The sequence below is a fragment of the Macrobrachium rosenbergii genome, chromosome 21 (assembly GCF_040412425.1).
Source record: "Macrobrachium rosenbergii isolate ZJJX-2024 chromosome 21, ASM4041242v1, whole genome shotgun sequence".
Taxonomy (NCBI): domain Eukaryota; kingdom Metazoa; phylum Arthropoda; class Malacostraca; order Decapoda; family Palaemonidae; genus Macrobrachium; species Macrobrachium rosenbergii.
In genome coordinates this window covers 53,781,056-53,793,970 of record NC_089761.1, presented here as the reverse complement: position 1 = coordinate 53,793,970, position 12,915 = coordinate 53,781,056, and the positions used below count along the sequence as shown (strand labels likewise).

Genomic DNA, 12,915 nt, shown 5'->3' with positions numbered 1-12,915 from the left:
GCCATAGTTTTTAGAGAAAGAAATACACCAACTCTGTTCCCCTTGATAATCTTGGCAGACATCATTAGCAAACTCAGGACAATTCTTCAAGACATGAACGTGAATATTGGAAAACTCAAAATTGAAACATTGCCTAACCAGTAATCTATAACCCTGTGACAAACCAAACAAATCTGCATTATACTGAGCCAAATTGACAACCTGATCACCAGAATTACCACTACCACAAGATGAACCAAACTTATCCACCGAAGGAAAAGGAACCTTTGAAGACGAAGGAGCACTATCCAACACTTCAGAACCCGATAAACCCCAGACCAAATCTGAACAATCAACCACGGACTTAAAAACCTTCTGTTGTAAAGAACTTGAAGCAGGAAATAAAACCAAAGATGGATCCAAAGACGAAGCCATCACACTTGAAACCCCAAATGAACCCGAACCCGAAAAAGCCTGCACCTTCCACTTCTCTTCTTGAACACTTCCTAACCCATTATCCCTACTCGTCTGTGTCTTACCTAACTCTACATCAACCTCAGAACTTACACCTTGAGTGGGAAAGGGGTAATCTGCCGCCAACGCTGCCTGCTCCGTGCCTACCTTCGAGGCTTGCGGTTTTCCATGACCCCTGGCACCCGTTAGGGCTGGTTCTGGAACAGGCAGGAGGGCTGAAAAAGAATTATTAGAATCAACTATGCTACTACTACCACCATCTCTATTCTCAGTTAACTTACTTACTCAGGCTAGAAAAGAGGCTAGACATACTGGATGATAACCTGTCCACTAATTTCTTGAATAACTCTGAATTTAACGCTTCCTTCTCTACTGACTGTAACCCTACAGTTGGTCCTGACCTGCGCTTACTCTTCGAGGCTAAGGATTTTCTGTGTTTCATATAATCCTCCATTTGATCTATTGACCAAGACCTACACTCGTCACATCTCTGACTGATACTACTCTCAACCTTCCTGCATAAAATACAAACAAAGTGTTGATTGTTTTTGAGGGTAATCATCCTACGCTTGCAGGACGTGCAGGACCGATGAGCGGCAGCATCTCCAGCAGTAGAAGGCTTGGTCATCGAAGCTGTAGACGAAGTAGAAGCAGCAGCGCTAGCAGACGGCAACGTCTTCCTGTCTGACTTATCCATAACAAGTCCAAAGTACCAATCCAAAGCCAAAACCAGGAGAGAAGCTCCAAGTCCAGTCAAAAAGCGTAAAGCCAGAAGAAAAGGAGTTGAAAACAGTCCAAAGTCGTGATCTGATATCCAAATTCTTTAAATGGGGGTCGGGCTAAATGACCAAAAGTTTGCCTGATGCGGGACACGTCCACAAAGCACAGCGTACTAATAACAATTGGGGATGTTGGCTGGTATTTGCAGCAGCGTTGTCAACGGTACCTCAGGTAACTCATTTGAAAAGATTTTACCTGTAGCGTTGGTAACACTGACAGTTAATTACCCACTTTGTGGGTAAATTTTATGGGGATATAGTTTGGGCTGGTCAGTGACCTGGGCTAATTCAGGTGTTCAAGGGGTGTATTGTAATTTACTTACTTTACCGCTTTATCTATAAATTTCACAGACTGCATTATCACAATCAATGAACTAACTCGAGTCAAGGAATAGTTATAGACATAATTGTACTTGGGCTATACAGCTACAAATTCTTGATGGTATGCCTTAAAAATAAAAAAGTAGGATTTAAAATAGTAAAAATATAGGCAGTAATTGTAAGTATACAATGTATGACTAAAACTTCCACCGTAATCAATTAACTTTACTGTGTAACTGTAACTTGATAACTGGCAGAAAAAGATGAACAGATCTTGTTTACCTTGCTGAAATATTTCTATCATCAAACACTTTGCCTTACCATAACAAACAAGACGAATGCATTCTTTAGTGCCCAGGTGGTCGTCACATATTCGGCACACAGGATTGTAGTCACTGGAACTTAACCACTGGAGGTATGATTGGACAACACACTGAAAGTTAAAAAGTAAAAATAGAATATCAAAGTACTGTAATGATATGTAATATGTATCTAGTTACACAGCTATTGCAAAGCAGTATCAGTGAGAAATTAAGTGTTGCCACTGAACCACAATAAGCTGTCCTACAAGATCTTTCCAATGAAGAAATGACCTGGAATTTACTGAAGTCCAAGATATAAAATTTATGTTAATGATGACCACTATGATCTAGTGTGGATAATAAAGAAAATAAAATTGCCATACTAGCTCCTTAATTATACATAATGAAGGAGCTAATATGGTAATTCTTAACTTGATAGAGCTGTGGGATATATAAGCTGCAATACTGTGCAGTATATTCCTTAGGCTATACCCTCACATTCAATGGAACGAAAATCAAAAACTGTATTTAGTCCTATGACATAAATTACTATTGGAGATCACATAAACAATGAATCAAGTTACATCTTGTGTATGACTAGTGGTGCAGCCTAAACGAGGAAAACACTTATCTCATGATAATATCTTTTAGGATTCAGTGTCCCCCTTTGGCATTTTACTTAACTCTCAAGGTTAAATTAAGTTAGGCCAAACCCAAGGCTGAACACGTTCACCTTTCTGTGTAGCAAGGGGTTCTATAGGAAACATTACATTTGTCTGTCTATGAAGTAGGAGGTTCTAAAAAAACACAGCACATTTGCCTGTATGTGAAACAAAGGGTACTAAAGTTAGCAACAAATTCATCTACCTGTAAAGCATTGGATTCTTAAGGAAGCAACACATTTATATGCCTGTGAAGCAGGTGGCTCTAAAGGATGTCACAGATTTGTCTGCAAATGAAGCAAGGGGTTCTAAATAAAACGACTCATTTCTCTAGCCATGTAGTGGGGGTCCTAAAGTAGACAACACATTTGTCTGTATGAAGGTAAGGAAACCACACATTTGTCAGCCAGCAAAACACTGGGTTCTGAAGGAAGCAATAAATTTGTCTGCTTGTGAAGCATGTGGTACTAAAGGAAACCACACATTTGTCTGCCTATGGAGCAAGGAGTTCTAAAAGAACAGAAAAACAAATCTATTATCCTATGAAGCAGGGAGGTTCTAAAGGGAACAACAATTTGTCTAACTATGAAACAGTGACTTCTCAAGGAAACAGCATCTTTGTTTGCCTGTGAAGCAGAAGGTTTAAAGGAAACAAGTCATTTGTCTGCAAGGGAAACACTGGGAATTCAAGAGACAAATCTGTCAGCTTTTGAAGCAGGGGATGCTGAAGGAAATACAACATTTGTTGGCTTGTGAATATGGGGATTCTAATAAAACAAATTTGTCTGCCTGAGAGGCTGGGAGTTCTAAAGGAAGCAAGGCTTGTAAGCCTGTGAAACAAGAAGCTCTACAGGAAACATTACATTTGTCTGCCTCAGAAACTGCACATTCTAAAGGCATTAACAGTTATTAGCTTGTGAAGGAAGCAATACATTTGTTTGCCAATGAAACAGAGCATCCTTTAAGGGCTAGGCATATTTATCCGTTTGTGAAGGAGGGGTTTCTAAAGAAAAATGACATTTTTATAATAAAATAGGGTTTTATATAAACTTGCCAAGTAATTACATAGCTATTAGTTTCTACTTTAACGGCAGCTCAAGATTTGAAATTTGCGCCAGTGATCTACTGTTTTGGGGCAGGTAAGTGCCCCGCCCACTTCCGGGGGAAGTATAGGTACAACATAGCTAAAGAGCTCAGTTCGTTTATATTCTATGTCCATGTGCAGGGAGGAGGGAGGGCTCCAATCATGTAATTACTTGGTAAATATACATGAAACCTTATCTTATTATAAAAATGTCATTTTTATATAAGTACCTTGCCAAGTAATTACATTGCTGATTCCCACATTGACAGGAGGTGGGAATCATGGACATGTACTACTTAAAAAACATTTATAAATGAAAATGCATTTGAAATAGATAAAAAGCTAGCATTGTGAAAATTCTTGTTGTAACCTTATCTGGTGAGGGAGCTTGAGCAGGAAGATACTGCCTCTTGGTCATTGCTTATCTCAACCCACAGGGACATGACCAGCAATGTCAGGAGTTGTCCCTACTTTAGTGTGAGCTCTGCAACTGTTACCTGTACACCAAATTAAAAACAATACCCATCCACTAAAAGAAACAATTGGTGGGTACTCCAGGTACCAAGTAACCCCAGACTTCCCAGACTTAAACAAGGCGATGAGATAGAGGAAATACAAGTGGTACTTCTACCCCTCATTTCCTAGTGCCTTGGCAGCCACGGAAAAAGGACCTAAAGTACTGTAGTCTTCGAATACTGTTTCCACATTGTGTAAGAAGTGTTTGGCGAAAACTGATCGACACTTTCAATAAGTCGATTGTATGATTGCAGATATGGAAAGATTGCGCTTAAAAGCCAAAGATGTGGCTACAGCTTGAATGTCATGGGCTTTTACTTTAAACAAGGGTAAGGCATCTCCTGAATACCCAAGCGAGACTCAATAATTACATCTCTCAGGAAGAAGGAGAGAGCCTTCTTGGAGAGATGATGTGTTGGGTTTTTGACTGAACACCAGAGTTTATGAGAATCCCCTCTTTTTTTCTTGGTTCTTTCAAGGCAGTGTTTTAATGCTCACGTTGGGCATAACACTCTCTCTTGGTCCGAAGGTTCAAATATCCCTGTAAGGCTCTTGATAGTGAAGGATCGAGGCCATGAGCTGGAAGGGCTTTTGTTCTTTGCTAAGAACCCTTGGATGAATGTGCATACTGCATCTTCCTGAGAGAAGCCAACTTGCTTATCCAGAGCTTGTAACTCACTGATCCTTTTCGCTGTGGCCAAAGCGACCAGAAAAAGTCTTCCTAGATAAGTCCCTGAATGATGAAGTGTGAAGTGGCCCAAAAGGGGGACCTGAAAGCTAACGTAACACGACGTCCGAGTTCCAAGAAACGGGGGTTTGCATATTCTGTTTTGAAGTACTGAAAGACTTATTCAAATTGGATTTATCCTGATTGGAGGATAGATCTAAACTTCTATGTCTGAATACCATTTTCAGCCTATATCTGTAGCCTTTGATTGTGGACATTGTTAAACCTTGAGAAGTCCTCAGATAAAGAAAAAATCCTGCTAATTGGGCTATAGATGTTTCAGAAGAAGTGATGCCACGTCTCTTGCACCATCTGCAAAATACCACCCACTCAGCCTGGAAGAGTTTGGTAGAAGAGTCGCGTCTACACTTAGCAATAGCGTTTGCAACCTCACTTGAAAAACCTTTTGCTCTGACAAGCTTCCTGACAGTTTGAAGGCCGTCAGAGCGAGTGGACAATCCTTGATGGAATCTGTTGAAATGAGGTTGTATGAACAGATTTTGTTTCTGTGGAAGGAGCCTTGGGAAGTCTGTCAGAAGTTCTATGAGATCCAGAAACCATTCCTTTTCTGGCCAAAACGGAGCAATCAGGATCACTGACGTGTTGTGGTGTGATTGGAATTTGTTTATTACTTCCCTCACTAGACTGAATGGTGGAAAAGCATAAACCTCCAGGTCCAACCAACTCTGGAGCATCGCATTCGTTGCCCATGCTTGAGGGTTCGGGGCTGGAGAGCAATACAGTGGGAGGCGATGATTCCTCAACGTTGCAAACAGGTCTACCATTAGCTTTCCCCACCATTTCCACAGGTTGGTGCACACCTGTCGATTCAGCAACCATTCCCTGGGTAGAATCTGTTTGCAACAGCTCAGATAGTCCACTAAAATGTTCAACTTGCCCTCAACAAAGCGGGTGAGACTCTGGGTGTTGTTGCTTTGGGCCCAGAGAAGGAGATCTCTGGCTACTTTACACAGAGAAAAAGAGTTTGTTCCTCCCTGATTCTGTGTGTACGCCAGTGCGGTCGTGTTGTCCAAATGAACTGCTACCACTGAGTTGTGTGTCACTGAAGCAAAATGCTGAAGAGCCAGGTGAATTGCCTTCAGTTCCTTTAGATTTACAGTATATGGAGTTTCCTCTCCTCTAGAGACCATGTCCCTGCAGCTTCCAAGTCTCCTAAGATTGCTCCCCAACCCAGATCTGATGCATCGGAGAACAATGTTAGGTTCGGGTTCAACTGATGTAGTGACTTTCCTACAGTGAATCTCCCTTCTTCGAGCCACCACTGAAGATCTACTTTTATTTCAGGAGAGATGGGGAAGATAAACTTGTCCGGTAGAGTCTTCCTGCTCCTACTACTAAGGGAAGAAGGGAGGCCTTCTGAGTAATGGAGGAAGAGATAGGCTAAAACTTGAAGGCTATTGAGTCTCTTGCATAATAATGTAATGTACACAGCAATGCGCTGCATCATGGTTTCATCATTCTTTTACCCAATTAAAAAATGGACATTCCTTCAGAGGAGAGTTTATATTTTGGAATAATGGGGGAAGGGGTTCTTTGATTTCCAAGTTCTCTTTGTTAATTGCAGAGCTATTTTTTGGGGAGCTGGTTACTTTTATGGTAGTCCTAGCATAAAAACTGAGCTACTTTAATCAGTTGTGGCAATACTATACTGCCAAAAACTACACCAATTTACTAGTTAACCTACCCTAGCCTAAACAGCATAGGCTTATTGTTATGGCTGGCATAAGAATAGCAACTTGCTTTTTCCAAAGTTTTTTCTTGTGAGAACTTCTATGATTTTGAAAGATATTTTAGTAATCAGAAATGATCAAATAATATTTATATTGGCATTTATTCCTTCAAGAATACGGGGAAAGTGAATAGCCTGATAAGGTGAGTACTTACCAACAAAAATATGGAGGGTTCCACAATTTTCTAAGGACACTGTTACTGGTTTGAAGGTGTTCTGTTCTAAGTTCTTGCATATTAGGAAGTGTTATTCACATGCATGCAGTTTTTTGTTATAAAAAAAATATTTTCAAACAAAACAGGCACTTAATGTTTTCTACTTCTGCCCGATTCTCACTGTCTAATATACCGATTTGTTTTTTGTTGTAAAAAATCATCCACCTGGTTTTCAAACAAAACAGCAATTATTGTGTATAGCTTTTTGATGCAGTAGTTTTCAATACAAAAGTAATGTTTTTTAGACGATTTTCGATTTTTCTACGCGATTTTCTTCTCACTGTCTAATATATTCAGTTTAACAATGGCTACCACGTGTGTCAGAACTGATGAAGGTTAGATTATTTACTTTATCAGATTATATGCAAAATCAGGATTAAAACAATTCTTCATCTCAAAGATGATGATGAAGTGCTGCAAACACTTCCACTTATAAATACTTTCCTTACTGAATTGAATGACCAGGACTGAGGCAACAGGGTCCTCTAAACTTTAAGAAACACACTGCATGCAAGACTAAATTGGAGACAAGGAGAGGTCCTTTGCCAGTTAAGTTAAGAACCATTTATTTCACTTTGAGGATTTAAGGCTTCTATGTCAGGTTAGGACTGGGTGATTAAACCCCAGCCAGGTAAGGGCCTAGCACCTAAGATTAGGCAATGTTTGGGGAATGTAAGGTTAGGATGCATTCTTGTATTTTACTCTGTAACTTAAAGCTCTCTAGGTCTGGTTAAGAGGGAGGGACGTGGCCCAAGCCAAGATAAAGATTTACCGCCATGTGTAAATTAGTAAAATTCACCTAATTTTAGCTACCCCAGAAGACCTCAGTTTACCACTGGGGTCACCCATATACAAGGGGCAAGGGTAACATCAGTGGGTTATTTGCAATAAAGGTCAGAAATGCATAAAAAATGAGAAGATGGTTAAGACAGTCTGGCTATGAAAATTCCTGTAAACTTTAAGCTTAATGATCATAAATAGAAAACCTCAATCTTGGAAACTGGATTGATGAATTTATTTTTTTAGCCTGTCATAGGCTAGATTGTTTACCAAAATTTTTGTCCAAATTGAGGCAGTTAGTGGTGGACTGCAGGTTTTCTGCAGTCGACAGCGTTACTGCAGTTGCCTAGACAATGAAAATAGGTGTGTCCTTACCCCTACCTAGCAGCAATGGCCACAGGCTAAAAATGTTTAGGCTAGCTAGATTATGTGTGATTCTGCATACTTTACAAAAATGCGCAAATCTCATCCTAACCTCAGTCTTAAAGTTGCCGACTAGCTTACAATACCTTACGGACAACTATAAATTGGCTCAGGCTGTGGTGAAAATGTCACATAGCCTAAGCTAACCCAGCATAATCTAAGAGCCTGAGCGAAGGGGAATATAATCATAATAATTACTTATAAAAACTTACTGCTGGATGGTCTTTGACCATGCAGTGTTCACAGACATTGACGCGATGCTCGAAACAAAACTGGTTAGTGAGTTTCTTCTTCGGGCAATTATTACACAGGCCCATATTGATGTGACAGCTTTGTTATGACTGCTGCCACGTCTGGGGGTCGCTTAACTTACAAAGTACATCCACCGACCGGAGTTTGTTTTTGTTGCGTTCGCAAATGGAGATGCTCTCTGCTACACGTCATCATTTCACTCTTTTATTTCCTTATAAAACTTACAAAGATTTGTTTTAATCATCTAGTGCTCTCACGCAGGAGTAAATTCAAGTTTAGCGATTATTATTCACACGTGTCTGTTATGATTGCGATTGCTGAGTTGTCACTGGGGCGAGTGAGCATAAATGATAATCCCCAAAGCCGAACAGTTATGACATTTTATCGCTTTTACTGAACACAAATATGAAGTGCCAGCAGAAAAACATCGTGCAGCAGACACAGACTGCATTTGGTGCCATATAAAAGACCAATTTATCTTGTTAAATGTGTATCGTGTTATATTGATGTACAATCAAGTTGAGCACATAACATCTCTGCAGCAATTCAATTAAAACTTCCGCATACTCTCTCTCTCTCTCTCTCTCTCTCTCTCTCTCTCTCCAAAATTATATAGAGGAACAACATAAATTACGAACAAATAAGCTTGCAGGAGTGACATGAATATTACATCGAATAAAACATTATATATAAGCACTATTCCGCACTCGTACCTTCCTCCAGAGTAAATAAAAGTAAATATAACCAAGACTGGAGGAAGAATAATGAAGTAAAAGGCAATCATCCTTTACCTAAAACCACTGGGCTCCCCATACGCAATATGTAGGTATTTATCCTATATAAAATTCCTGAATGGTGCCTAACACCAAGCAAATAAACTGATTTACTATCCAACTGATATGAGACTGGCCAGAACCGACAACGACCAAGTCTGTATAATAATAATAATAATAATAATAATAATAATAATAATAATAATAATAATAATAATAATAATAATAACTGTTAACTGTGCACCGCAGAAAACTCTCTATCATGTTCTAAAAGCCAAAATTCTCGGCTCGTATTTGGGCCTCAGTAGTTTAAATTTCAATTGCTAAAATATTCGCACACGAGTCATATAGCAAGTTACTTCATGTAAAACTTCTAATGTAAAACTTGTCTGGGATCCTGTAAAATAAGCGAATGACGTTCATACTGAAGACATGTGATAAAGTTAACCAGCACTCAATGGATTATGATCTGAAATAAAAGATACTTATAAAAATTTTAAAAAATCTTCTTCACACGGAAGATTATAATTGTAATAATCATTATTATTAACAATATGCAAGGATTTGCAAAGACTAAGTCTAAATCAAGTGCCATCAACTTATAAAACAAGTGTCAACAAGAGTAGAATATCTATTCGTGAAAAAACCTACAAAGGACGAACTGCGCACAAGAACAGCACATATGAACGAAAATTAGGTCGGAAAAAGTAAGGCTAAAATGCACAGTAAATTAACATTACACCTAATGCAGAGCATGCGAACAGCGTCAACAATGATGCACATCACAAAGTGCGATCACATTTATTCTCAATTTTCTCCTCTTGCAAACACTTTCAAACCCATTCAATAGCCTCTGAAGTTTCTCTTCACTCCCTCCTATTAGTAATGTATCGTCTGCAAACATCAGCCAATCTGCACTTCAGTCACGGCCCATTTGTGCTAGTTTCACACGTATATAATAGCGAAAGTCTTTGTTGAAACGCGCTAATTAATAAAAGGTCTAAGGTGATGTCATCAACAATGTGTAAACAACTTCCACTGAAACAAGAGATGGACACCACCACTTAGTGCAACTATGTCTAGAGATGAATATCATCAAGGGAGGCTACTAACATCTAAAAAGCGAACAATATTAAATCAGTATTGACCTAAAAGATCAGAATCATCTAGTATCAATGCCATCACCTCTGATGACCGCAGTGGCCTTGCAAACAACCTCTCCGACAGCAACATTTCTTTACATGCTATGAGCCAGTTTGGAGTTGAAAGTAACTGTTACTTTCAACTCCAAACTGACTCATAGCATGTAAAGAAATGTTGCTATGAGCCAGTTTGGAGTTGAAAGTAACTGTTACTTTCAACTTCAAACTGACTCATATCCTGCTCGTTTCTTTTGCACCTCATAAAGTGGTGACCCTGGAGTGGTTCCCGGAGCCATTAGCGGACTCACACGGCGACTTACTGTAACCAGCGTTCGGGCGTGCTGACTCTCGTCGGCAAATCACCAGCGTCATTAACGGACTCACACGGCGCGCTCCCAAGTGCATATTGACGCGAGTATTCCACTCCAATTAAGAGGGCAAGAGCGAGCATGGATGCGGACATCCCCTCCCTCGTTCAGCTAACCGCAAACCTCACGGATTCAGATGTATACCTCCCGCCCATATCACCCGCGTCCCTCCCTGTGCCGAGGCTCTTGCATTCCTCCACACCGCTGCCCGCGCCCCGCATGCTTCCCTGCCCTGCCCGGCACCCTGTCCGGCAGGTCAAACAAAAGCTGGACTGCCCTCGCCATAAAGCTGCCGCCTTTCACACAGGGAAACCCATCATCATGGCTGTTCAGGGTCGAGGGTCAGTTCAGGCTAGCGGAACTCACGGATGAGGTACTGCAAGCTGACGCAGTAATTAACGCCCTGCCGGAGGAGGTTTACAGGAGACTCGTCCCGTGGGTGTCTGCCACACACCCCCTCACCTACCGCCACCTGAAAACATCCCTCATCGAGACTTGCTCCCTGCCGGTCGCCGTGAGGGCCACCTGCGCTCTCAACCTCGTCATCAACCCGCAGCAGGACCAGAGCGTCATGGAGTTGTGGGGCACGATCCAGGGCCTCCTCACCCTACCCAGCATCCACAGGAACGGCAGGCAGTCCGAGATCAGCCTGTCGAGGGAGATCCTCCTCCACCAGCTCCTCCCAGAGGTCCAGACTCAGATCCTCGAGCCCTACACCACGCCGCTCGAGGACTTGATTAGAACGGCGCAGCAGCTGACTGACTCCGCAAGGGCAGCGCAGCGGGCATCAGCGCCTGCACACCCCATCAGTTCCATTCAGCAGGAGGAGGGTGCAGAGGAGGAGATAAGCGCCGTCACCAGAAGGTGGCCACCATATCATCACAAGAGGAACCCACCGGGCCCTTGCTACTACCACCAGCGGTACAGCAAGGACGCCCAGAACTGCCAATCCCCGTGCTCATTCGCCCATCCAAAAAACGGGGGAAGCGGCGGCCAACAGAACAGGCCGCCATGGCGGCAGAGGAACCCAGGAGCCCAAAACCAGTAGGCTTCTACGTCTGTGACACCATCTCCGGCAGGATGATGTTGGCCGACACCGGGGCCACTAGATCAATATTTCCACCTTCCAGGGAGGACCGCAAGCGACCACCGGTCCCGGCTGCCTTCCTGACGGCTGCCAACAGGTCCCCCATCCTCTCCTACGGCACCGGGCTCCTGTCGATCTCCATCCTTGGCTGGAGGTATACGTGGAACTTCGCCGGTCCCCATCCTCTCCCTACGGCACCGGGCTCCTGCGATCTCCATCCTTGGCTGGAGGTATTTCTTGCCCACTTTGGACCCGCTGGCAGTGTGGATTTCCTTGCCCACTTTGGGCTGGCAGTCGATGTCGGTTGCAAGCGTCTCCTCGACAGTCCCTCCTGCATTGGCAATGGGACCTGGCGTGCCTACCATCTGCTCCGTCGCCCCCCACCAGTACGCCCAGCTGCTGAAGGAATTCCCCGACGTATTCAAGCCCGAGCTCTGTCAGGTACCCGGGGCCCCAGCAAAACATGGCATCTACCATCACATAAAGACGAAGGGCCCCCTGCACACGCAAAGTTCTGGAGGCTTCCCCCACTCCGCTTTCAGGAGGCCAAGGACGCCTTCACCGAGATGGAGCTCATGGGCATATGCAAGAAGGCCTCCAGCCCGTGGGCCTCTCCCCTCCACATGGTGCAGAAACCAGATGGCTTCTAGAGACCCTGCGGCGACTACAGGCGGCTCAACCTCGCAACTGAACCTGACCATTACCCCCTGCCGAACATGCAGGACCTCACAGCCTCCTTCCACAGGGCCAAAATATTTCCTATGTTGGATCTTTTAAAATCTTACTTTCAGGTACCCGTTGCTCCAGAAGATGTCCCGAAAACTGCCATCATCACACCCTTCGGGTCCTATGTCTTCGCCTTCTCCACTTTCGGCCAGAGGAACGCAGGGGTGACCTTCCAGCGGCTGATGGACAGCGTCCTGGGGGACCTGAAGTCCTGCGTCTGCGATGTGGATGATATCTTTATATTTTCCAGGTCCCACAAAGAGCACCAGAGGCACATCCAGGCGGTCCTGCAGCGCCTGCAGGAGAACGGCCTCGTCGTCAGATTTGACAAGTGCACCTTTGGCGTCGAGAAAGCTGACTTCCTGGGCCACGAGATATCCCTGGATGGCATCCGCCCGCTCACATCAAAGGTCGCAGCCGTCACCAGGTTCCCCGTCCCCACCTCCGTCAAGGCCGTCCAGGAGTTCCTCGGGATGGTAAATTACTACAGGAGGTTCATCCCCGGGATCGCACACACCATGGCCCCCCTGACGGAGATCCTGAAAGGCCAACCAA

General features: G+C 43.2%; 1 protein-coding gene across 2 annotated transcripts in view; it reads right to left on the bottom strand.

The window, feature by feature from the left end:
* The window catches only part of LOC136850192 (zinc finger protein-like 1), a 43,674-nt gene extending 35,080 nt beyond the window's left edge, over window positions 1-8,594 (bottom strand). Inside the window, exons 1-2 of one of the 2 annotated variants that reach the window (XR_010856578.1) lie at window positions 8,225-8,424; window positions 1,875-1,986 (exon numbers count right to left, since the gene is read on the bottom strand). Coding sequence is in view for 1 of the 2 variants with exons in the window: in XM_067123832.1 (XP_066979933.1) it covers window positions 1,875-1,986; window positions 8,225-8,329 (217 nt within the window). In the remaining variant the exon portion in view is untranslated. Of the gene's footprint in view, window positions 1-1,874; window positions 1,987-8,224 lie in introns of both variants that reach the window. The other variant, XM_067123832.1, reaches the window with a different exon arrangement.
* Window positions 8,595-12,915: the final 4,321 nt, after the last annotated feature.